A 26,940-nucleotide genomic window follows, 5' to 3' on the forward strand; every position below is an offset into this window, starting at 1 on the left:
TTCCTGCTATTTCCCGCAGGGGGACGTTTCTTTGTGTTTTTCCAGACGTTCTCTTGACAGGGTCAATTTGGCATTTGCAGGTTGTCCACAAAGCAAAACATGCTTACAAAACAGGATTCCTGGAAACATGCTCACTTAGAGCCATTGGACCATCACCACATATTCACAAAACTTATCCATGCCCACAGGCGAACAATAGAGCGCGCAATTGCGGATGCTTGGTCGTAACAGCCTCCTCCCCCGCCAGAAGAGTCTCGGAGGGCAGCAGTCCCAGCTGCTGCATGAAGAGACGACTTAATGGCCTGCACGTGAACGCTTGAAGCTCGCTGTTGCTTGTCGCGTTGTCTTGATTGTTGTAGGCCAAATTGCTCGAGCTGTCTGAAACTCAACCACATGTCGAAGCAAGCACTCGGCTCCCGTCTGAAGAGACCAGGTCAAAAGAAAACTGCCATTGTTGTTCGAGAAAAGCCCACACTCAAGACGTTAGGACCTACGTATTCCTAGAAAACCAAACGTGCTGCTTTACATAGTCACACATATACAAGCGCACGAAAAAAAAAAAACCTGATTATCAATTTGGATACATGGTGAGGAACATCTCGGACCGCTTAGAAAGAGCGGCTAAGCGCGTCCGCATTCCCATTTAACTTCCCCTTTTTGTATCTTATTTCAAAATTGTACTGCTGTAAAATCAAGCTCCACCTAAGAAGGCGACTGTTCTTCGATGTCGCAGTTTGCAGCCAAGCCAGGGGACAATGGTCCGTCTCTACGGTGAATTTGGCCCCTCCAAGATAGCACTGCAATTTTTGAATGGCCCATACAATGCAAGCGCACTCTTTCTCTGACGCGCAATAAGCCCTCTCTCTAGAACTCAGTTTTCTGCTCAGGTAGAGCACAGGGTGCTCATTACCGTCGTCATCTCTCTGGCAGAGAACAGCACCTAGCCCTCGATCACTGGCATCACACTGGACCGTGAATTCTCGGCCATAGTCTGGAGCTCGCAATACCGGACGGCTAATCAGCACAGCCTTCAGGTTTACGAAGGAGGCTTCCTTTTGTTCGTCCCAGACTACATTTGTCGGTTCTGTTTTGCGGAGAGCGTCGGTCAGAGGGCTAGCCAAAGCTGAATAGTTAGGGATGTAGTGATTGTAGTACCCAGTCAGACCTAGGAATGCTCGAATTTCCGTCTTCGTGCTCGGCCGCGGATAGTCTGCTACCGCAGAAATCTTAATCTCGCTGGGTTTCCTGAAACCCTGACCTACATTGTGACCCAAGTAGTCCACGGTCGCCCTTGCCAGGCAACATTTCTCGGCCTTTACGGTTAGTCCAGCTTGACGCAAAAGGCTCAGTACAGCTCTTAGATGTACCATATGGTCCGCCCATGAGTCGGAAAAAACCGCAATGTCGTCTAAATAAGGCACCGCGAATGTTTCACACCCCTTTAAAACCCTATCCATGAGTCGGGAAAAACAAAATGGAGCATTTTTGAGCCCGAAACTCATCATTGTTGGCTGGTAGCTGCCCGTCGGAGTGACGAAAGCCGCGTATCTGCTGGCGCGTTCAGTGAGCGGTACTTGCCAATATCCTCGAGTAAGGTCCAGCGTAGTCACATATGCCGCTCTACTGACCTGTTCTACTCTCTCCTCAATATTCGGAATAGGATACACTTGATCCCTGGTGAGAGAATTTAGCTTTCGGTAGTCTACCACAGGCCTAGGGTCTTTACCTGGAGCTTCTACTAAGATCATAGGCGAAGCATAATCGCTTTCCGAGGGTTTTATTACTCCCAATTCCAGCATGCGAGTTACTTCCCTATCCAGAATTTCTCTTTGCCTTGGAGAAAATCGGTAGCACCTTGATCGCACTGGCACGTCTGAAGTCAGCTCAATATCGTGCTCAGTCAAATCAGTTCTGCCTGGCCTGTCCACGAAGCAGGCCTCAAACTCTGTTATTATCTCGCCCAGATCGGACAGCTGGGATTTCTTTAGTTCTCCTCTCTGCTCCGTCTTTTTGTGAAGCTCCTGAGCGTTGCTTCCTTTTCCGCTGAGGCAAATCAAGTTATCCCCAATCTCCTCAGGAAGGTTTAACGTTAGATTTACCATGGTTTCCCTCTGCTCATAGGGCTTCATAAGATTGCAATGATAAATGTGCACTGCTTTACGCCTATCGGGGATTTTCACTGCGTAGTTAGTGTCAGAAAGCTTTGCAACGACTTCAGCAGGTCCTTCCCACTGTACTTCGAGCTTATTCTTGGGATCATTGGCTTGCTCCATAGTTAAGTCCTCTCGGGTTCCACTTAAAAGTCTCGTGAGATTACTAGACACTGGCGGCAAGAGGTTATTCTCAAGAACGTCCTCATTCCGCGTCTCATCAAATTCACTTTCAAGTTGACTTATTTGAGATGCCTCGCTCTCAAAGTTTTCTGGCCCGCTATTTTCCGCATTTACCGCTGTTTTAACTGCCGTTTCCTCCGCTGTTGATTTTTCTGAAATGAGCAGTGTAGCTAGTTCTCGCGCCTTTGAACGTGTTAAGGCCTGCACATCTCTGTCTCCGAAAATCAGAAGGCAAGCTTTGACCTTCTCGTAGTTGTCCGCGTCCTCCTTGTTTAGCCGCGCGACAACCTCCGCTGCCTCGCAGGGCAGAACCGTCAATAATCTCTGAGACCACGTGTCTCGCTGGAAGGACAGTTCTTCGCAAGTTCGCTCAAAGTTACCCAGATACAGACCGATATCCCCTGATATCACATATGGCTGCATGTACTTTGACATCTTGAAATCTGCCTCCTTGTTGAGAAGAGGTACCGCTAGCTGGGGACAATTGCCCGACCTCTTGCTCAACTCTACTTCTAATTTCCGGAGCTCAATTTCTAGCTCCCGCTTTTTTGCTTCTCTCTCAAGCTTCTCACGTTCGTGCTCCCTTTCCTCTTTTTCCCTCTCAAGTTCACGCTCCCTTTCCTCTTTTTCCCTCTGACGTTCGCGCTCCCTTTCCTCTTTTTCCCTCTCATTCTGCTGTCTGAGCTGTTCCTTTTTTTGACCGATGAGGTTCCATGCTTCACTGAGCTCCTCATCATCGGCTCCCAAATCTGTGATTGCCTTTATAATCAAAGGTTTTCGTGCCAAACCACTTGTATCAATTCCCAATTCCTCACACAATAGCAACAGGTCCGGTTTCTGCAGCTTTTGTAGGTCCATGATCGCTCCGAGTGTCGGCTACTTCCAAAACAACAGTGAAAACTACCAAACCTAAAGGCGTTTCAACACTTTTTACCAGTTCTAAAATCTAACCCTGTTCTAGAACCTGGTCCACATCAGAAGAAAAGCCAAGCACTCACCCACACATGCGATCGATGTTCCGAGCTGCCCTCTTGGCCGATTGTTGCTCCTGCTTGTTGCTTGAGATGCCACCTCCGATCACAAGGTGTTGTGGCTTGTAGCTTCAGATCCACCTCCAATCACCAGATGTTGTGGCTTGTAGATTCAGATCCCAACGCTGGGCACCAGTCGTTGTGCTTGTAGATTCAGATCCCACCGCTGATCACCAGTTGTCGTGACGCTGGGGCTACGTCGACCCGGCCTTCACTTGGTAGCGTGCAGAGACTCGGGGTTGAAGTAGGATTGAATCTTCGAAGTTGGTGAAATATGTACAAGCAGGTTTAATGGCACTTTGAGAAAACTTATTTACAATATTTACACGAAAAAGAAGGGTACATCAGCAAAATGGCAAGCGTTAAGAGTTCATAGCGAGAAGCGTCTTGGATGAGCCGTTTACCCAGGGCTCAGAGCGATATTTCGTGCTCTGCAGCGTCCTTAAAAACCCCCTATGTCCAGCCCCTCTCTGAAGATGCTGACCAACCAAATCCAGGGCACGCCCCTCAGGTATCGGCATCCAATCGAACACATCACTGCACTGATGGTCTGAAGCACTGACTGGTCCGGCATTCATTCGTTGGGCGTGATCACTTGTTGGCGGGAAAAGCTTGGGAACGGCGAGGAGAGGAGGTACATTTCTATTCTTCAGCAAAGAAACCACAGGCTGGTTCTGACAAGGGGTTTTACATCTCAGAAACCCGAGTGCACGTGGCGCCGCATAGGGCTCCCAACATGGTCCCTTTTCGACAATTGCAAATCTTTCCTGCATTCCCGGGAAATCACTTAATGGCCGTATGAGTCATGCTCCTTTCTTGTCCTGCACGTCAGCGGACATGTCACTCTGTCGTCTCCTTTGGATAGGAGGCATTCATCACTGGAGGATAGCACTTCTCGACTGGAAGGGTGAACAAAAGAAAGAAAGCACTTCCTGCTATTTCCCGCAGGGGGACGTTTCTTTGTGTTTTTCCAGACGTTCTCTTGACAGGGTCAATTTGGCATTTGCAGGTTGTCCACAAAGCAAAACATGCTTACAAAACAGGATTCCTGGAAACATGCTCACTTAGAGCCATTGGACCATCACCACATATTCACAAAACTTATCCATGCCCACAGGCGAACAATAGAGCGCGCAATTGCGGATGCTTGGTCGTAACAACTGGCAGGAGTTCGTCGGTGCACCGCAAAAATGGCGGTCGGCGGCATGGTTGGGCGCCATGTAGGCGTCATGTGGGCGTCATTGCATACCACCTAAAGACTGATGGGCAGTGACGTCCACTACGGGGTCTTGACAGATCCCAGAAGGGAACTGTCTAATCACCATCGAAGTAGCCCTTATGCGCAGACAGAATTTTATGGGTCCGCAAACATAACCTTTAATAAATGGCAAGAAACTCGATACGAAGGCATCAATTGTTTGGAATGCTCACGTCAGTATACAGAGAAAATGATTACGTACCCCCCACTGTACGACTTTAACTCGCGGCGGCATATCTCATCTACTCTGGGATTGCCCTACTTTTTCTACTGGACGTTCTGAGATCAAACCCTATCGCCTGAACTACCGTTCCCTTCTAGAAAGTGATGCTAACACACAGATATTTGCCAAGTATGGCTCGCTTAGTGGCCTGGTTAGAGAGCAATGTGATCCGAGTGACGACCTCCTAAACAATGAAGATTCTGTCTACTCCCCTTTATCCCCATCCATGGCCATGAGCCTTCCCATTCAATAAAGGACAATCAATCAATCAATCAATCAATCAATCAATCGTATTGCCAAAACATGTTGTAGTTATATGTTCTGTCTGAATTCTTTCTTGCGTGCTTTTTACGGTTCCGTAAGTGTCGTGGCACGATAGGAGCTGATTACCCTTTGATTTTGCATTATAACTTCTGTCAGCGTTCTGTATACACACTCGGTGCAACAGCGGAGGCTCCGTCTTGGCAGTCGGCACGGGTTAGTACGAATACAGCTCTGCACTCTGCCGGGGTCGAAATTGGAAGTGCACGAGGAACAGATAGGGCTGCAGTTCATTTGCGGTCGATAAAATGGGTGGGGAAGGGGGGAGGCTTCTGGTGGGCTCCGTGCCTTACTTCGACGAGTTCAGGCTCGGGACACTACACTTCCTTCATGACTGCTCGCCTGGTCGATTTGTCTGCCGTTACGCCTTTTTCTCTCTTTTTTTTTTTTTCTTCTTTCCTCTCGGCAGGCATACTGACAGGCAGGATTCACCCTTCGTTAGCGGCGTGTCCGCTTCGTTAGGCACGTCACCCCGAACTCTCTTGTAGAAAGGCTCCCTTTAAACGCGCCGTGGTCTGTTGGACGGCGGGACCTCTGGTGCCACCCCTACCAACGTAGGCCGACGACTGCAATCCTTGCGAAGAGTTGACCTCCGTTGTTTTATTTCGCGTCTGTTTTTATTTTTTGCTTTTTTCATGTTTCGCCTTATCGCTGCCGCAGCCAATTGCCATCTGTCAGCTGATATACCGCCCTTGTAAGAGACCGTCCTTGTATATGTCAAAGTAAACTAAATAAAATGCATCAGCTGAGAAATAGATTTATTGGCCTGATTTCGTCGGTTTTTGCTTTAGTTTGCTGTCTCTGGAACCACGATTCACCGATTTCGCTGGCGTCTGTTGAAACTGGTCGGAAACTTGGGCAGCACATTTGGGACGGGGATCGAACCTTCCGGGGCAGCCTCCATTCGCCGATTTCCTGGACGTATGCACGCTTGTCTCAAGCCGTGGAAAAGGAAGGAGCTGCCTACCTGGGCAGTACTTTTCAGCGATTCCAGCGAACCAAGCGGGATGAATGCCGGTTCAGAGACGGTATTCCTCGGCCACATATGGGCTACATTCTCACTGCTTCCTGTCTATGACTGGAGGTCATTCACATAATGTAGTAGAATATAACTGCATGCTAATGAGCATGCAACCAGAAAAAGACGTAAAACCGAATCAGCGCCGCTAATTGGCATTAGGCCTCACAACGCTTAATAAGCCGCCATTGTTTTTTTACGGCCGAATAAAATTAAAACACGCCGCGTGGTGGACGGGCAACTGGGCTCCTTTTTTTAGTCCCTCCTAGATTGAAATGTGGCCGCTGATACTATAATAATAATAATAATAATAATAATAATAATAATAATAATAATAATAATAATAATAATAATAATAATAATAATAATAATAATAATAATAATAATAATAATAATAATAAATAATTGGTTCACATGACAGGCACATCTGTCATATATTTGTTTTGTGGGCGCCTGAACCGCACTATAAGGGATGGGAGAAAGTTATGAGTGAAAGCGGAAAGAGAGAACGAGGTGTCCTAGTGGAGTGCTTTTGAGCACCAAACGTGCACTAACATCGCTCAGCGCATGGACGCCTCTTCGTTTCGCCTCCGTCAAAACGCAGCCGCTGAAGCCGGCAGCTCGCGCCCAGCGGCCGACCACCGCCTCCAATGCCGGCAGCTGAAAAATAATCGCTTCGCCCTGTGAGAACTTGCTTGTGGGGAAAATATTATTACTTTTGTTCGCGGCCCTCGAAAATTTCCGCATAGCGTAGTTACGCGCGTCTCCTTTTCTTTTTTTTTTTTTCGGTCGTTTTCATCCTCATTTGCATATTTCGGCGGGGCTTAAGCACGCGCTAGAATTGGATGCAAACTCTTCTTTGACAGTCGGAATTATACGGAGAGGAAGACTGAGTAAAAAAAGAAAGCAAAATGGAGGCCCGCTGGAGACCGCCGCGTTCACACATGAGCGAATTGGGAAATACTTCGCTACGAAGAATCATTCGTGCTTGCAGCTTGTGGTGGCGCTCTTCTGTGTCGCCGCGATGAAATCTAGTTTATCGACACTTTTTTCTCCGTGTTCCCCGGCTTCTACTTTATCTCTTACATTATTTGTTGCTTCGCCTTCCTCCTAAGCTTTTTTTTTTTTTATCTTTTTTCGCTTGTTTCCGTTTCCATACACTCGAGTTATTTTTGGCTTTTCATTTTATTTTCTTTCCTTTCGCCGCCATTTTTATTTTCTTGGCACGTGCTCGGGGACCTTCTCCGCAGACATAACTTGGCTGTCAGTTTTCTTCGGCGTCGCTCGTGCCCGTCCGTACGTGTACGCACGTGTCTGAAAGTCTCTGGAGTGAGCGACAGAATGAAAAGAAAGAAAGCACTTAGAAGACGAAAGACGCAAGAAATAAAAATGGTGGATACAGCCGACGCCCCCGGTGGGTCGCGGCGTCACGCCAGCCCCGGGACGTTCTGTTTGTGTGTAGAGACCTGTCGGAGCTTCGGACGAACCCGTGCAGTCTCGTGCCTGCGGGTGTGCTGTGCCGCGTCGGCGCTCGCGTACTGTGAACGAGTAGTGCCCTGCCGTGTGTGGTGATCTGTCCTGCACAGAGTGAACAAAAAAAGGGAGAACAGAGCGCGTGTCGTGCCCTCCGCACACTGTGGGATACAGTTGAAAGTTCCGATTTTTTCGTCGTGTGTGGATCTTCGCCGTTTACGGCGAACACGCCCGCAAAGGTGAGGTCTATATCCGGGCTAGATTAGTGTATATCCTCTTTCTCTTCCTGTCTTTTCTTCTTTCGTACTACGACATTGATTCTAGGCGAGCAATAACAATTTGACTCGCGCCTCATACATTTCACAGAGGTATGTAACACTGTTCGTGAACTTTCCCGCATGTGCCATGCAATCATCGGGTCGGACGGTGTATAGAACGGCAGTAGAATTCCAAAGTAGAGGGCTGCCGATTCGTTTCGTAGCACCCCGGTGTTCTTTACCGTGCACGTAAATGTCGGCTAGTGAGCGGGTGCCTTTCTAACAATTCGGCCGCATTATGCGGTCACTTTTTCCGAGACACGGACCGACGACCTTACAATTAGCACCTCTGCGCCTTGGCCACTGCGCTGCCACACTAAGCGTCCTTTGTTTCTCCTCGGGGCGGCTGCTTTTGAGTTGAAAGACCCGCGCACCACACTGCGAGTTGATGACGACACTTTTGCGCTGAGGTCGAAAGCTAAACCAGCTCAGGATTTCTCTATACGACTTAGCGATGCTGTGGGCCATTTGAGTTTTTTTTTTTTTTTTTTCCTTCTCCTCTGTAGCTGAGCGAAAGGGTCTGTTAGCTGTGCATTGGAACGCCCGCAAATGCTTAACGGACATCGCGAAAATGCACGGAAACAACTTTGGTAGTAAACAAAAAAAAAAACAAAAACGTTCGGTTGTATTCCCACTGCCGCCAAGAGTGCACGGCCGGAGCCTCACGTATAGGGCCCTGTCCACTAGCCATTGCTGGCCGGCGAGCTGAGCGCTCCGCAAAGCAGCCACGCGGCAGGAGTGAGTAGGATGGCGTGTGCGGGGGTCTGGCTGTGAGGTAGAGCGTTCCCACGAGTCACCATCATTATCATCATCAGCCTGACTATACCCACTGCAGGGCGAAGGCCTCTCCCATATTCCTCCAATTAACCCGGTTCTGTGCTAGCTGCATCCACTTGACCCCTGCGAACTTCTTAACCTCATCCGCCCACCTAACTTTCTGCCTCCCCCTGCTACGCTTTCCTTTCATTGGAATCCAGTTGTTTACCCTAAGCGACCATCGGTTATCCTCTCTTCGCACTACACGTCCTGCCCATGCCCATTTCTTCTTCTTAATTTCCACTAGAATGTCGGTAACTTGAGTTATTTCTCTGGCCAACTCTGCACGCTTCCTATCTCTTAATGTTACCCCTACCATTTTTCGTTCCATAGCCCTCTGGGTCGGGTCCCACGAGTACGTATAGTTTAAAAGTTGATTTGGTCGTGCTATAGGTGTCACATTGGGGGGAGTGCAGTGAAAGCACGAGAAGAGGCAGGATTAACTGAAGCATCCCATCCGTAGTTTGACCGTGGTGGCGCTGGACGGGGCGACAAGATATGGAGAACGGCAGGAGGGGGGGGGGGGGGGGGGGGGGTTGTGACTTGGTGGGATGTGGAAATGGCCGATGCGGCCTCTTGCGTGCTGTTTGGCCGTCAGTGCGGCTTAGCTTTCGGCCCAGCGCATGAACCGACGAACGAGACTGGGATCATGAGCGTTGGTTGCATTTATGCGTGTTGCCTAGTTCTTACGTATACTTGCCTAATGCTCGGATATGTCTGTTCTGTTTCCGAGGCACTCATGACTTTAGCGTTTCAAATTGTCAGCTTCACATTTCGAATAATATTGTTGCGACCCCTGATGGGCGCACAAAAAAAGCCTATAGTTAATCTTTACTGCGCTGCCCAGCCTTGCTTGTAAGAGTAGCGATTTTTAAATGGTTTGTTTTGGTGGCAGTAGTGAAGTATTTCTGTTTATCATTGCACCGCATCGTCGAAGCTCGCTGTTTACACATGATTTCCAGCGACCCTAATATACACTGTTCTTCTCTGCGTCCGGGACTTGAAGGCATTCGCATTGCAGCCTTGCGTTTAGCAAATCGCAGCTTTGCGCACACCGCCAGACTCACCTCGGGCGAGTCTGCAGATACCTTTCGCAAGCCGGAAAAAAAAAAAAAAGAAAATAAAAAGAAACGTCTACAGATGGGCCGCGTCATTAGGCTTGCGCGCATTCCTTCTTCGCCCCAGTCATATGTCGTGGTGGCAGCGCAAACATGGCTAAGATTAGCATGCGCTAAGATCGTTGCGAACCATGTGCACAGCGGCCAGTCGCAATGCTATTCTTGGTGCCCTTTCATATCTCTGTCCGCTCGCCGAATTGTCCGAGAGAAGGATGACGCTGTGGCCATATGTACCGTAATTTCTTTGGTTTCTCTTCAGTTCTTTCGCCTCGGAAAGGCTCCTGACTTTCGCAAATGAAAGCCGTCACGCAGCCGCTAATACATCGCGCTCATTCTTACTCGGATAGGCGGTCCTTTCCTATTTCGGTTCCTCTGTTCGGGCTATGTGGGCTCTTCGATCCTGTTAAGCAGACTATTCCGGACCCCGTTGGACAGTTGCCTGCTGTATATTCTCCTGTTTATTATATGTTTTTCCGATAACTATCTGTTCGCCTCTTGGGGCAGTGTTGATGTGAAATGGTCGTTTGCGGTAATAATGAGAAGTGCAGTTTCGGAGGCGCTGGTTTCAATCAACAGTCTTTATTATTATTTCGGAATGCCATTTCAACGTGACAGGTTTAAAATATCCGTTCACCGAAAATCCTGTGCCGGCTTTCGCGGGCGGTAGCTGCAGCAGTTGACATTGCCGGGCACTGACTGGACGTAGGGCTTCCTGGCATTACGTTTGGCAGGAGCTGCCCTCTCCTTTCACAAGGAAGGGTCACATTACAATCAGCCTGCCAGCACACTTGCATCCACCTAACTCCTGGCCACGCAGGCACGTTCAAACGGCTCGGTTAAAGCGGGGTTCTATATCTGGGCAGGTAATACTACGCTATCGCGTCATGCCCTTAAAGGCGGAGTTTAAGTGTCCCCCATAATTTTTGACAGGAGGTGTTGTGTGAGGGGATTCGGTCGCTGAAAGCACCTTGTAGGTTTTGCTGTTAGCGACGTAGGGAGATAAAGAGGAAAGAAAAAAATAAAATGCGGCTGTCTACTCTCGATAATTACATTTCGATGCAAGGCGAGTTGTGCTAAATCGGGAGTAAGATTTCAGGCGAGCCATTAACAACGCACTTTTCATTGAAGGGACCGAAGGGCCAGTTTGAACAAGCCGGAAGCTGTATGGGACGAAGCACGTTCCCACACGTGTAATTGTAGTGGTCCTCTTGGGTATCTAGTACCCGAGCCTTCAGGGAAGATTTTACTGGACTTCGTTACAGGACTTCGTTACAGGACTTCGTTACAGGACTTCGTTACAGGACTTCGTTACAGGACTTCGTTACAGGACTTCGTTACAGGACTTCGTTACAGGACTTCGTTACAGGACTTCGTTACAGGACTTCGTTACAGGACTTCGTTACAGGACTTCGTTACAGGACTTCGTTACAGGACTTCGTTACAGGACTTCGTTACAGGACTTCGTTACAGGACTTCGTTACAGGACTTCGTTACAGGACTTCGTTACAGGACTTCGTTACATGACTTCGTTACATGACTTCGTTACATGACTGCGTTACAGGACTGCGTTACTGGAAGCGGAATGAAAAAAAAGCCAGTTTACAGGACTGTTTCGCTGACTGCATCGTCATTGCCATCCCTCTATCATCATCAGCACTTATCGCTACTATCATCATCGTCAATAAATGCACCGTCATTGGCATTGCGGCCACCACTACCACTACCACCACCACCACCACCACCACCACCACCACCACCAATGTCACTAACTTCAGCGTCATTATCATCGCTACTATTATTATGATTATCATTGCCACTACCTGCCACTACCACGTCATTTTCATCGCAACTATCACCTTCACGCTAGGCAAGTAGAAACGGTCGGTTTCTCACGAGCCCGGCGTTGCGTAGTCGTTTGCGCGCTCGGCTGGAGATCGGAGATAGTGGCTCGATTCCCAGTGGCGACTGATTTTTTTTTTCTTAAAGTGTCAGTTTGTGCCGACATTTTCTGTGGAGATTTGCACAGCCATTGAGCCACAAAAAGCTTTCGCCTTAAAATATCTATGTGTGTTTGTGCTCAGATGCAAAAAGAAAAAAAAAAAAAAAAAACGAACGGCACATAACATGTTTGACGCCTGAATGAAGAAGGCTCCCCGGCTTGAGTGTAGTGACGTGCGACAGTGTGCCAGTCGAGCGTTTCCCCTCGTCAACAGTCTCAGCGTGAGACCCGCGGCGCCTCTGAGCACCGTGTCTGCACTGCGCGTAACACTCGGCAAATACTGCGAGCGTTTCGCGGCGCTCTGCTGAAGCAGCGCACACTGCCGCCCGTCGATGCGGATGATGTAACGCACGCGCCCAGCCGTGTTCGCGGCATCCGCTTTGGTCACGATTATGCGACAACGTTTATGAATTTCGCTTGCTAGGTGTTGTTTGCGAGTAAAAACGTCATTGCCTTTGCCCCGGGGTGGGCGCTTGTACGCTGCATGGTGGAGGGAAGGGACGAAGGTTGGAATGGAAGTAAACGAAGAAAGGGGGTCCGGTTCGGATGACTGCAGATAGAATCGCGGCCGCCTGGGATATTTTGGTGAGTGCAGTCGCATTGCACATCTCACTTTGGGCGACTGGAAGAATGTTGCCTGGCCTATTCGCGCAATATCGCGGCTATAGACTGGCTGATTACTCGCCCTGCCCATCTGAGCATTGACCGTTCGGAGGCATTTGCTGTCGCTTGTATAACCGACGTAACTTGCACAGTCTCTCCTAGCTCGCACATCGCAAGATAATGGGAGGACATTTTAAACGAAGCGGTGGTTCTCGACGACTTTGGTCTCGCACCGATTCCTCTGAAAGTGGTTGGAGAAAGCCTGCCCATGTGCGATGTCAGGGCACGTTAAAGAACCCCAGGTGGTTGAAATTTCCCGAGTCCTCCACTGCGGCGTCTCTCAAAGCCTGAGTCGCTTTGGGACGTTAAACCCTACAAACCAAACCAAACCAAACCGTTTTCCTTTCGTTTACCTTTCTGTCCGGCCATATTACTTCGATAATCTGCTCCGCAAGCTAGCGCGATCAACACATTGCAGCCTTGATGTAGCTAGCACTCTTGCAGCGCGTTTCTTAGCAGCGTTTGCAACAAAGAAAGCGTATTGAAGGAGAAAGGGAGAAAAAAAAAAAAAAAGCTTTCATGCCGCTCAGTGGTGTGCTAACGCTGTGCCGACATTGTGATGTCAGCGCTCAAGGGTCACTAATTAGATCCCGTGGTTACCGGCTATAATAATATGCATAGCGACGTAATTGCGTACGCTCGACTCTAACGTTGGTGGCGCATTTGATTTGAGTAAACGGCAATTTAGCAGATTTTTACTCTTCCTGGGTATCACGGTTCCCTCACGAACTCCGGTGGAGTGACAGGCGTGAAAAGACAGATGGCGGGGCTATGTAGAGACAGAGGCGCCCGGCGAGATTAATGATTATCGGTTATTGTGCTCCCGAGTTAATTTAAACACCCAGGGAAGGCGGTTCTTCGAAATGTCGGATAAAAGTTGGAGAAATGCAGGGGAGCGTGACAGATTGCCCCTTTATTTCATGCCTCTGAGAAAGAAAAAGAAAAAAGCAGCTTTTGGTATGAAAAAAAAAAAGAAGGTTACAGTGTAAATAATTTCAGCTAAATTTGATGCTTTCTCGCTATATAAGTCGGGTATAACTGCACCAGCAAGTGGCACCTTTATTGAACAAAAAGCGAATTATCTGTCAACTATTACGGTCGGATGCATTTAGGGTTTTTTTTTTTTTTTTTTTTAGCGTTAGGTTTAATTGCTGCATGAGTATGCCTTGCAGCGGGCCTCCTCTATTACTAGCAGCCGGTATTCTGACCTTGCTTTGAAGAAAAACGTCGTAAAAGTCCTTTTTTTTTTCGTGTATTTTATCTGTTGATGTAGACATGGAAGGATGGAAATTGAAACTATTTATATTCAGCGTGGCCACCCATAGTAAACGAGGTGCAAGAAAGCCCCACACCTTTGAGAGTTTACAAGTGCATGTGCTGATGATGATGGTAGTTGCGGGTTTTCATTCTACTTGCTCGATTTCATTCGCTGCTGCTTCTTTTTCTTCCTTCATGCATGCTGAGGTGTGCGCGGAGTCGATCATTTCCATATTCTCGGAAAGTTTTCGACAAGTTTTCGAGGACATACGTTCCCGCGAAAGCGCGTTTGCGATTCCCGGAACGCCGCATTGTACCGCGTCGGTCTGGACTTGGTTCTCGGCTCGTACGTGTCAGCTGCCTCGTCAAACCTCCTCCTTGTTGATAATTCTTTTTTGTTTGTTTTCGTTTTCCTAGTTCCGCTTGTAACTTTTCCCCATCCGTGTTGCGCCAATTTCCATTTCGGCCCGCGGCAGCTGTTGGCGCGTTGTCGAGTCGAAGCGGTCGATGCTGCTGCAAAGTCGGCGCGTATTCCGAAATTCTTCCATTTTCCCTTCCCTAACTCACTCCTTCTTCGTCCCTACCCCTCCCCTCGCACTTTTCTATTTCCATGTTCGGCGACTGTGCTCTCAGCACAGAGTAAACAAGGAAATGCTTTTCACTTAATGCCTCTGGCTTGCTGACTTGGGAGCAGGTGCTTTCTTTTTTTTTTTTTTCGTGACTTTTGAGAGGACAGAAAGAGAATTCCAGGGGTGGCCGGGTGTTTTTAGTTTTATGGAATCGCCGCATTTTTCTCATAACTCTTCAGTCCTCCTTTCTCTTCCGGCGCTATTCATGAATCGGCTCTATTGTATTTAAATGCCTTCAGTCAACAAATGGAAATTTTGTGGAGCGTGTGAAATGGCGCGTGTTATTTTTGTCCTGAGCTTTGTTGCATCCCCTCCAGCGAATTTCTACCTTCCAAACGCACGTCTGTATATGTAAACCAGTGTAATTTATTACCTTGTTTTCTTTCAAGTTGAAACTGGAAAGGAATGGTGCTTGAGCTGTCTTACTAATTTCTTTGTTTTTCGTGAGAATTCACTAATCAAAATAGCTTTGAATGTGGAGCGATATCATTCTGTTCAAAAGCAGCGGTACGTGTTTGGGGCAAATTTTTACCCAACCGCGTCACGCAGGACCTTTAATTTAGACTGCCTGTGAGTAAACAGTAAGGGAAGTGCCGGAAGTAAAAATTTCCATGGTGCACTAAGTCTGCTTTAGTGCAGTAATGCGAAAAATTACTTCTGCCGATTATGTTGCTGCATGTTCGTTTTTTATTCCTTTACCGATGCTAATTGGTGGTGTTGCGGTCTAAATTCACTTCTACCACATTCAATCGAGAGAGAGAAACAACTTTATTTGCCCCAGATTTCGTGAATTAGAGCAGGTGGGTCTTGTGTGGCCCCCAGGTGGGAGCGACATCCTGGGCCCACGAAATAAGTGCAGTTAAGTTTTGTGTTCTTGTCTGGCATTCAAAGCATAGATGCGAACTCATCAGGAGGAATTGAAGCAATTGATTGCACTTAAATGGAATTTATTGAACCAGTAAATTAATATTATTGACCTAATTCCATTTAATAATTACATTGCAAATAATAAAAATAATAATTACAAACTATTCTATTAATTACAGATGAAATGAATGATTGAAAGTTTGTGCGGACACGCTCTGATGCTTTCGGCGATGTTTCGCTTCGTCTGCTGTGTTCACATCTTTTAGCACCACTCAGTGGGATTCCTTCAGTGTGAGACAGCTAGCCTTCGCTCTTGCTGTTAAAAACGCAATCGCTTGGAAATGAGCGGACATGACTCTCTCGTGGATGGGTTGCTGCCTTGACAGTGTGTCACAAAGGAAGATTCGCATGAATGGCGGCTGCTTGTACTGTCCTGTTTGCCTGTCATCGTTCGCTTCCTTCTACACGCGGTCATCCGAGCGCTCTCTGCCTACACTGTTGTAGCATGTATGCATCTACGAAATTTGGGATACCGTGTCACTTCTCCCTTTTCATGATGTGCGCAACCGGGCTTTGGTGAGCGAACGCTGACGCTGCTAACCGGTAAGACGATACATGAAGCCGACGCCTGTCGCGACAGGGTTTATGCAGACTCGTATCACCCTCCGACGTGTGTTTTGTGCGTGGCCAGCGTTATGTGCCGGCGCGCGACGATCGAACGATGCTTGGAGGAGCACGATCTCGGCTGTCTTGCTCTATAACAAAGGCTTCGTGTGTCTTGTGCCCCGTCCCGACGATTCTGATGCCGCGGCAGGCGCCTCCGACGTCGTGGTGTCACAACGTCGGTGGCAGTTTGACGCCGCCGTCCGGTCGGTTCCGGAGCGTCGCAGTGTGTGTCGTCGTGTAGGGTGACCGGCCTATGGTTTCCTTCATTCTTTTTTATTTCGCTTCTGCGCAGAGTACAGCGTGCACGGAAGTTCGAGCTTTTCCATTGGAGGTTCGTAGTGTGAACCAGAGCATCGCTTCATGGCCGCTTCTCCCGCGGTCAACTGCTTTGTGCGTTTACTGCTCTGTCATCAAACAATAGCCGCTGACAGCTCCCCTTTTCTTTTTCCTTTTTCGGCTTGTATAGTTTCACCGTTCTACATCTTTCCCGCGTTTTCGACGAAGGGCGGTGCCTTCGTGATAAAAAAAAAAAAAAAAAACGTCACGTATGACAAGGAGTGAGAGGAAAAGAATTTAATAGCGTCGACAATGTCCAGTGCCAGGGTCACCAAGGCCAACTGGTCTTTCAACTGGTCAGAGGCTAACCAAGCCCGACACATTGGGGGAGAAGGGTGTCAATGTGCTCACTCTGTATGGTCGCAGTGGGAGCAGCTGGAATATAATCATAAGATGGTCACCGTCGACTTTCAGTTTCGGCTGGGCTACTTTCGTTCGGCCGTGGGAAGCAATCAAGCACGAATTCATTTTGCCCACTGCCGGCGATCTGCTCCATTTTGACTCAGCAAGGCGCCCGTGTGCTGTGCGATGTCAGTGCACGTTAAAGAACCCCAGGTGGTCGAAATTTCCGGAGACCTCCACTACGGTGTCTCCTATAGCCTGAGTCGATTTGGGATTAAACCCTATAAACCAAACCAAACTCTAAACTCCAAAGACAAGACTTTAGTCTGCTCCAAAACAGACCTCTCTCCGAATAGTAAATATAAGTAGTGGTCGACCTGCTCTGGTCGCTCGTTATGATATCAGAGCATTTAGTTATTTTTCAGTGATGCATATATGCGGCCTTGTGGGGCTTCCTTTCTTCATCTTTCGTAGCCCATATGCCGGTTTGGGATAGTAAATTTCATATATATACCACATATCCACATAGCACTCCCCATTGTTTCATTTCGTGGTTGTTTATCGCGTGGGAATGCGTTTTCTTTCTTTAAAAAAATTAGTTGTGATCTAGTTCTAGTTCACCCTAGTTGAATTGCGGAAGCAACGGCGGAATCTTCTTTTGCTGCTACATTATTCACCTGTCACGCCCTATCAGTGTAAGGTGCTGCAATATTGGGGACACTTAAGCTCATCCTTTAAGGGTATGACGCCAGAGCGTAAGCTACCAGCCCACATATAAAGTCATGCTTCAACCAAGCCGTACGGACATGCCTGCGTGTTGTAGGGGTAACGAGAATGCATATATACGGTTCTGACAGGCTGATTCTGATTTCACTCTCCAATATGAGTGGAGCGACCGAAGTTGGCAGCTCCTGCCCGTGACATATAGGGGTAACGTGAATTAAAATGTCATAGTAGGCTGATTTTTTTATGAGGAGACCGTAGTTACGCCTCTTCACGGCGTAGCTGCGACCACCCGAGGTCTCGCTTTGGCTGTCTGAGTGCTGCTTTCGCAAAAAAAAAAAAGACAAAAAAAACGGTGACAGTGCAGATCAGCTGTCCTTATCAAGCATTGGGCAATCTCTGCCAGTCGGAAGACAAAGTACCTCGCTTGTCTCAGATCTTCGTGCTTCGTGGGGTTTGACGTGTCCCATATTTTTCCCTGCTGCCCCACGTGGCTATGAGCCTTTCGGTATCCTTCCATTCTTATAGCTGCGGGGTGCGGCAAACAAGCTCCATCTCTGGCGAAGGATAGAAGCGTGGTGTGTGTACGCACGGCTCCCTTGACACGGCTTCATTTATTTTCCCAGGGAGAAGATGTTACGCGGGCGGTTTTCGTGCGACATACCATTTTGTTTCTTTTTTTTCCGCCGCTCGTTTTGTTTCTCCCCGCGTAGGCTTTGCTCCTCGAGTTTCCTCCTTAATGTAATTCATGGTCTGGCCTATCGGCCCTAGACACAGAGGGCCCGCGTGAGTTTTGGGCTCGGTATATACACCGCCGCCTTGAGTAGGAAAAATTGCCGCTGGAATGCCGCCCCGTCCCAATGTCAAAGCTGTCACTTCTCCGGGGAGAAAGAAAGCTCCGACCTTTGCGTATCTGATATAGGAGAAAGCGAGGTTAAAATAAGAAAATAGTTAAAATACAAAGAAAATACCGCCAGTCTTTGGCCCGTTATTGACTGTTGCTATATGGGGACAAAGCACATGGTGGCGCCCGTAATACGTCTGCCGTATAGTATTTCGCGCCCTATTCGTAAATTAGCGCGCGGAGATTTCGTCAAAAGCTGCGTCAGTGGTTGCTGTGCCTATACGCGTTTCTGTATTTTATTTTTACAAAGCGAACTTCACTTTTTAAAACTCATGTCATATATGTGACGTACACCCGCTTGACTTCCCACGCCTGTCCCGAGGAGCACGTTCTTTTATTTATTTATTTATTTTTTGCTTTCTGTTTCCAACCCTGATTCTTTTATTTGCGGACCTGATAGGGGATATTGTCTTTCTTATACTTACAATTTTCGACAGCTTTCTATGCCGGTTTCATTCCGATATCATTTTTTTTTTTATATTTCCATGGCTGGTCGAAAAACTGATTTCTCTCTGTTAAAGTGAGCTCACTGTGTCCCTGTTTCAGTTAACGTCCACAGACGTGTTGGGCCTGCAGCCTGGCGGTGGTATCGGGCGTAAATGTCGGGGTGATTGTTGAACGCCTGCAGTTTTAGCACCTTGTCGAAATTCCTCGCTGAACCGCTGAAGTTTTATTCAGTTTCCGTTCAGGCTCTTGGCTCTTCGCGTGTTTGATTTGCTCGCGCGCCTGCTTTGCATGCGTGTAATTACCCTTTCCAGAGGCTGTACCACCAAGGTTGCATACCGTATAGCCAGGGGTGGGAAACTGTCGCTATAGTTTTGGTTTAACTTCTCAAGCGCACCTGGCGACCGAAGAAGGAGGCCAATGTTTTAAAGGGGTGTCCCTCTGCACGCATGCGATTCAATAAGATGCGGCAGTGGCTGTGTTGTCTAAGGCATCTAGTGCTCAGTACTACCTTTTTGGCGATGCATGGCCGTTCGAGGTCTTACATTCCGGGCTAGAGGAATGGAGCCCCCTGTACAGGCCGGGGATCGCCTGCTCTCCTTCCGTGGTGATTCTCTCATACTACCGGGACAAACGAAGGGAATATACACCCCCAGCCTCCTCTACCACCATAGCGCAGGTCGTACATTGGCGAAGCTTGCAGACTCCGACGGCTCCATACCCTACACTTCTACATGCCCGATACCCAGACCAGTTTTCCTCATCATGCAGACTCTGCGGCAAACCAGGGCACTTCCTACACATCCTTCTTACATGCCCCACCTTTCCTCATCCCCCATCACAGAACGTCGCAGAGTCCTACTGGGAGTCCCAATTATGGATAGCACTTGAAGTCAAGACCAACGGAAGATCATTTCCTGTGCTATGATGAGGATTGCTCTCCAAGGACTTTCTTGTGCTTTATGAGGGTGTCTCCCATGTAGTAAGGGAGCACCCAAGTGCCATGCAGGCGGCTTCGCCCGCACTATTTGTTCCAATGGCAGTAAAAAGTTTCTACCACAACCTGGTCGTTCGAAGCACGCACGACGACAACAGTTTTAATGCGAAAGCATTACTTCGCTATGTTCACAGATTTCTAATCGCAAAATCGTGTCCGCAGCAGAGAAGTGATAGAGGTTAACGAGTGGTGTCAATCGATAGAGGGTGACGTAATGGTATGTCCGAGAAAATGATTAGGCCAATAAGTTAATTAGGTAAATAATTAAAATAACTGGTTCACAGAAAAGGAAAGGCGCAGTATCGGTCACACTTGTTCTGTGGGCACCTGAACCGCACCTTAAGGGAAAGGATGAAGGGGGGGGGGAGTGAAAGCGGAAAGAGAGAAAAGGGTGTCGTAGTGGATGTGACGTCGATGATGTGACGTCACGCAACCGGAAGTGGAGCCGAAAAAGGGCATAGGAAGGGATTGGCGCGCAGTTTCAAAGTACCAATGACTAAAATGGGTAAACAAAAAGTGAATTATGTGACGTAGAGGATGTGATTTCACAAAACCGGAAGTAGTGCCTAAAAAGGGCATAGGAAGGGATTGGCGCGCAATTTGAAAGTACCAAAGACTAAAATGGGTAAACAAGAAGGGAATTAAACAACTAGAAGCAACCAACAGCAGCATCCGTGCTTTCGCATTACTCTAATGCAAATTCTCTTGAATTTTTTTGAAGGCGAAAGTAGATAGTTATAGCGACAGCAAGTGATGATGGTAATGACAGAGATAATGATGACTGTGACGACATCACGTAGTGACGTTATGACTGGATGTGTCGTCATGATAACGTCACATTTAGTCATGCCGTCATTCACGCATATACGCAGCTGGCCCTCCTGGCGTCCGATCCAGGCATTCGTGCGGCGCCATTCCTTTGGCGCTTCCTGGAACGCCGCACCAAGCAGCATACATAAGACGCAGTAAATCAGGCATTAGCGGCAGTTCAAATTGATTTACAGGAATGAAAAGGCGCAGTATCCGTCAGTATCAAAAATAATCTAGTAACGTTTGGGGTGATAAAGATGGCTTCGAACAATGATATATTGACCGCCGGCTTCCTTCGAGTGGTTGCAAGCCATGGCGCGACCTGCTGCTCGGTGTTTCATGTAGCATGGGGGAGAAGCCTGCGCCTTCAAATCTCGCCACTCTCAGCTTGGACTGGGGTAAAAGAAAGGGCTACGATTGGGCTTTACTGCAAAATATTTGCAAGTTGTTGGATGGCGGAACGAATCATCGACCTGGCCGGAACCGATGGTGGCATGTAGGGGCACTGGGTGCCGTACCCATCGACTTCCGCATTCGTATCGCATACTCACCTATGCTCGACACCGCGACCCGCTGCCTACTCTTTGTAGTGACTTCTTCCCGGTGGCTCTTTTGTTATATGCAGAGATGATTAATTGAATACTCTGTTTTACATTTCCGTGTGTTTAAAGAATTATCTTAACGAGTTTCCTTGTATACCTCCGCCATCTTTTACATTAAATAACTTTTGAAAGTTCTGGCTGAAACCTGTAATCGCTGTACTCGTGCTCGTTACGGGCTGACGAATTGTTGGATGCGGTGCGCCGTGCGCGCAGGGCAGTGGAGGGCGCAGCCTTCACCCCGGGGCTGCATGCGTGGATAATATAATTTTTTTTGTGTGTGTGTGTGTGTGTGTGTGTGTGTGTGTGTGTGTGTGTGTGTGTGTGTGTGTGTGTGTGTGTGTGTGTGTGTGTGTGTGTGTGTGTGTGTGTGTGTGTGTGTGTGTGTGTGTGTGTGTGTGTGTGTGTGTGTGTGTGTGTGTGTGTGTGTGTGTGTGTGTGTGTGTGTGTGTGTGTGCGTGCGCTGAAGACTTTCACATATAGCTATGTTAGCCACCGTAACAAAACCATGCGCGTACTTTCTGCGCTTAGCAACCGAGGACTGGAAGGAACTGCGCCTGTCCACATATCGTGTTACCCTGAGTCGTTTCCGGTCTGACGGATCTGGCTAGGGAGAACAGGTGGTGCCACTCGACGTTGAATCTCGTTAATTATTCGCGACGGGCCTCTTGCCTAACTCAATTAATTCAGTTATATTCGTTTTACGCTCTTAATTTTTTTCGTCAGGAAATGCTTCCCTATCAGTTACCCCCCCCCCTCCCCCCCATCCATTCCTCCCTTATGTTTTTTTCTTGGTGCACTTTTATATGAAACTTACTAACTATATCCGTCGTGTGATTAATGAAATCTGGCAGCGTACATTCATTTTCCCCTTCCTGCAGCGTTCTCCTGACTGCCTTGTACTGTATAATTTATTTGCGCAGTATCGCATCATAGACCCGCTGCTGTATTTCTGTTTTAACGTTTAACGTCTTGAAGGGCAATGTTTAAGGTTACTTTACTTTTCCTTCTTCCGTATCAAAACCTCTCTCGCTTAAGGCGAAACGTTTCTTTTTAATTCCGCCAACAAATATATATGTTAAAGAATATTGCTAAAGCGCCTAACTCCTCAGAAGTGTCTTCATTAAACGTGCGCTGCTTTCCTCTTATCGCGTTACCCCGCAGCACGCTTTGTTTTCTTGCCCGCGAGTTCTGCTTTTGCTTCTCCTCGGCCCTAACTAAGCTCGGGCGCCGCGTACGCGCGCCCAAGTTCTGTTTTGCGGCTGTCTATCCGCTGTTTCCTTTCTTGGCGTTTGTTGTTACGCTCTCTCCATCCTCCTTTTCTTTTCTTTTTTTTTCTGTTCCCCTTTTCTTAATTCCCGCCATTTCCGGTGAAGTGTGTGAGAACCCGCATTAGCGCTATGTTTGGCCAAAGGGCCGTGACTCGTGAGAGTGTGTTTTTCTTCAATTAAACAGGCCGGCTGTGCACCGCGTGGTATATCCGTAAGCAACGTTGCTTTGTCGCTTTTGGCACGGGCCGGCGGCTTGCCGTCGATTATTTATCCTGGAGCGTTAATTCGCACTCTTGAGCGGCGGTAATGCGTCGAGTCATACGACACGGCTCTTAGCACTTAAGGGCATGGGCTGTCTAATGGAAGAGCACCAGGATTGTTATCATAAGAGATAATTTGACTGGACTGCATGCAGCTATAGCTGAGATGCCTCGGAGATCAAATTTTCGTTGCGTATTTTTAGATTGTTGGCTGCTCTGCCGCTAGAATTATTCAAGGTCGCGTTGTTCTGAAATTTGACATTGAGATATTAGATTGCATAGCAATTAGCAGCCGCGTGTGCCGCGTGACGAAATTTTGTGCCAGCTGCCGTGGAGAGGGGGAGGGGAGAGGATGCTCTAGGAGCAGCCCCTCCGCCGCGGCGCAGTCTGTATACCGGCGTACCCGCGCGGGTTCGAACCCGACCGCCGACGGCTGCGTCTCGATGGAGGTGAAACGGAGACGATAACGGAGCTATTGTTTGACATTCGGTTCAGCAGCGTTGAACCCCTCTAGCTTTTGATAATGATGCGTAAGAAATCAGATAGATCGCCTCATGGAATTCGCCTATATACCCAGTAAATAATTTTAAACAATTTTTTTCGCAGTATAGTTTCTGTTTAAGCAGCCGAAAGGTATAGTTGTAACGGTACACGTAAGGCAGCAAGTATACTTATTGTCTGTCTGCTTCCTGGGACAGTCAGTTACGGTGATGATGAAATGGCCGCTTTTTATGCTTCGTACGCAATGGAGAGAGAGACCTCGTGGGATGTCATCATTCGGTAACAGGCACGGAAAATACTTTGGAGAACGAATTTAGCTATAAATTATTTTTTGGATGCTGACAAATCACTCGTTAATTGTTCGATATGCTTGCCAGCTTCACGAGCGCCATTCCAAAAGGCTAAGAAAGGAAGAAAATTTGATGCCCTGCTTGGCTTAAAAAACAAGTTGTTGCTGGTCACGTCTGTTGTAAATGTTGTTTGTGCATTGATCAGAAATGAGGTTATTTTGTAAATGGGATCAATGGGTGCACGTTGGTACGTGTGTCCATGTGGTGCGGCATAAACTGAAAGCATATAAAATGTGGCTAGGATGCTGTGTCAAACTGTGGCCTTTTTGTTGTACTTTGTCGCAGATGTTTTTTTACTGTGGCATACTCTGCCTATGTGCACCTACGACCTCAGTACACGGCAATACATAAGACAGTCAAGTCTGCTTTCATGATCACATTTCTGTAGCAAATGTTTACAGTTGTAGAAAGTGAGCAGTGTGAATCAGCACACAGAGAAGAACAGAAAAAGAAGCACACTGACCAGCGCAAACAATTTCTTCAATTTGAAAATTGTCAGGCTGTTTTACTTTAAGGACATTCTCGTTAAATCCAGCTGGTATATCAAAAGTTGGTAACTGGAACCATTGGAATAGCCTAAAAACTAACACATTTTAATTGGTTTTATTAGATTACAATCCTTCTTCAGCTTCTTCAGCTAAGCTTCTTTTTAAAATGAACCCTCATCGAGTCGCCATCATAACTCTCCTGTTGTCACAAGGATCTTCTGCAATTATCAACACCATTAGCCATGATTAAGTTCAAGTACATGAGAATATTTTCACTGTCTCACGGAACTGGCACAACTGCAGGATGCTTGGGCGGTGTCCTGGAAGCAAAGGACACTGTTCACAATCATTTGCCATGACATGAAAGGATTGAGGTTATTTTTAAATGGTGTCTACTGCAGTTTGGCCTCTTTCAAATCAGGTTGTCCGTGTGCTGTGCGATGTCAGTGCACTTTAAAGACCCCAGGTGGTCGAAATTACTCTGGAGCCCTCCACTACGGCACCTCTTTCTCTCCTTCCGCTTTCACTTCCACTGTCCTCCCTACCCTTACAGTGTGGCTCAGGTGTTCGCAGAACACATGTGGCAGATACAGTACCTTCCCTCTCCTGTGAACCAGTTATCATTATTATTATTATTATTATTATTATTATTATTATTATTATTATTATTATTATTATTATTATTTAAATCTGGTTATGCCTTGGTGTTTCGCAAAGCACTGCCAGCTTGCAGGGCAGTGTGACGTGCATGTATTCCACTCACTGCTGTTATATGCCTTTCTCCTCTCCTTCTCCTCAGCTGGGGTGCAACGAGTCCCGGTGCGTGGCCTGCCCCGGCAAGAGGAAGAACAAAGTGCGCAGCCAACTGCCACAGGGGTCCAAGGTCGATGGAAGGGCTCAGCTACAGGCACCACAGCAGCAGAGCACCAGGGGCAACGCAGACTCAATGAGCACCGTCAACAACAGCTTGTCGCCCGGAGAGCTCAACATGTCGGCCACCGGCTCCGGTGAGTTCCAGATGTCAGTCTCGGCTATGACTCATATGTTGGGGCCATATGTCTCAGATGACAAGTTGCAACAGAACTTTATCAAAAACGTTTGCCTTACTGAGATGAAAGGTGTCACAGTGATGCAATGATCCATACGCGCCCTACTTTTCGAGTTGGAGTGATGCGAGTGTCAGGTGTAAATAGACGAGAGTAAATGGAATCAACACCGTACATAACCGTGACTGCGGTCATATACGTGTTATGTGCTTCATGTACAGTGAGTCTGAGCTGAGTGTGGCCTGTAATGCAAATAGTAGTTTGTCTTGCAGAAATGACCAGGCGTTCTATGGTGTGATGTTTTTCACTTTGAAATACTAATTTTGCTTTGAAGTTTGTGGATGTGTGAAGTGTTTCTCTACTGCATTGCAGGTAATGACGCTTTTGGTTGTGAAAAGTGCACTGCTGGGGTTTCTTGCATGCCATGGTGCAGTGCATACATATATTTGATGTTTCTTTAAAATGCTTCCATGTTTTTTGTTCCCACCACTGCTTACTTTTGAGGGCCTGTTGTCGCTTGTACTTGTCCTAAAAGGTGCTTTGAAGCACCCATGATAAGTGCCAGAGCAGCGTTCTGCACTGTACAGGGTGAGACTGACAGGGTGTGCATGCAGAGGCTGAAATATTGTGGCATTAGAAGTCGGGAGGCTCTCTTGGCGGCACAGTTAACAGCTGTTGCTGTGTAAGAAAGGATCAAGATTGTAAATGATGACTTTATTTCTACCTCTAATTTGCCAAACATAGGCTTCAGCAGCTAATAAAAGAAAATAATGCAGTATGCGCATATACAGTCAGTGATGTGCTTCTGAAAAAATCTGGGAAAACGTATGACCTAAAGCACTTAAGATTTAATCAAATGTAACTGAAGAGCGAGTTACAAAGTAATTATATGACAAAGTTTCACTTCATGTAGGTGTTGGTTAGCATCTTTGGAGCAAAGCTTGAGGAGCCTCTTCTCTAGTCTTGCAATATTCATTCCATATCTGCATCTCCCAGTTGGCGCAAAAGAAAAAAAAATTATGAGGTTATGTGACAGTTCCACAAAACAGTGTTTCAGATGGTTCCCGCAAGCACCTTCTCAACAGCATCCAGACTCACTTGCATGGGGAAAAAGTGGAAAGGGCAAAATAAACTCTCTCTTGCCTCATAGCGGAGAGGGTCAGTCTGTATGTTCCTAATTGTACATGAAGTGGCCACACACTGCAGCAGAGTTGCTCGGGGAAAGGGGCCTTGAAGCAGGGCTTTGCATTGCCTATCACTTGGCTCCAATGCGTGGCAGGGTTGTACATATCGGCACTTTAAAAGGACCTCGCCTGTTTGCGCTAAGAGTGGACGACCCTGTACATTAAAAGCCACAATAAATGAAAAGCAAACTGGAATGTTATTTGTGGCAATGACTTGATAAGGCAGCATACACATGGCATTTACATACAAGTGCTAAATCAAATAGATAACTTAAGGAAAGAAATTCCTTTAGTGTTCTGAACTGGCTTTTGTGGCTGATAACACTGCAAACTGTTTGGCATGATCCATTTGTTCCCTTCACATTGCAGGTCAGATGTCTGCTAAGGGAGACATGCTTGGCCTGTCATTTTCGCTCTCTGTCTTCTGTGATAAAAAATTTGCTCGTATATGAAAAATTCCTGTGGTTCTAATCTAAAGGAAGAGAGCAGCTTGAGTTGTAAATAGAGAATGATAATATGGAGTAGCTACAGAGAGAGGAAATGTGACATTTGTGAGCGCAAACAGTATAGAGTAGTCAGTTAAAAGAATACCTCCATAAGTGAACAGGAGCTCCTGCTGTGACTGGCAGTAATAGAAGCACAGGTAGCTTAGTCACTGCAATAAAACGATCTGCTAGCCCTGACAAAGATGCTTGT

The 26,940-nt window shown here is 47.4% G+C and overlaps 1 protein-coding gene across 6 annotated transcripts in view; it reads left to right on the plus strand.

The window, feature by feature from the left end:
- The window catches only part of LOC146209231 (cytochrome b5 reductase 4), a 264,229-nt gene that overhangs the window by 200,138 nt on the left and 37,151 nt on the right, over nt 1-26,940 (plus strand). For 4 of the 6 annotated variants that reach the window (XM_084597640.1, XM_084597629.1, XM_084597660.1 and 1 more), the window contains one exon: nt 24,814-25,021. In XM_084597640.1, the coding sequence (XP_084453766.1) occupies nt 24,961-25,021 (61 nt within the window). In that variant the 5' untranslated portion in view covers nt 24,814-24,960. Of the gene's footprint in view, nt 1-7,740; nt 7,897-24,813; nt 25,022-26,940 lie in introns of those variants that run through there. The other 2 variants (XM_084597665.1, XM_084597669.1) reach the window with 1 other exon arrangement.

Source organism: Amblyomma maculatum, chromosome 1 (assembly GCF_055883805.1).
Source record: "Amblyomma maculatum isolate TAMU_Amacu chromosome 1, ASM5588380v1, whole genome shotgun sequence".
NCBI lineage: Eukaryota > Metazoa > Arthropoda > Arachnida > Ixodida > Ixodidae > Amblyomma > Amblyomma maculatum.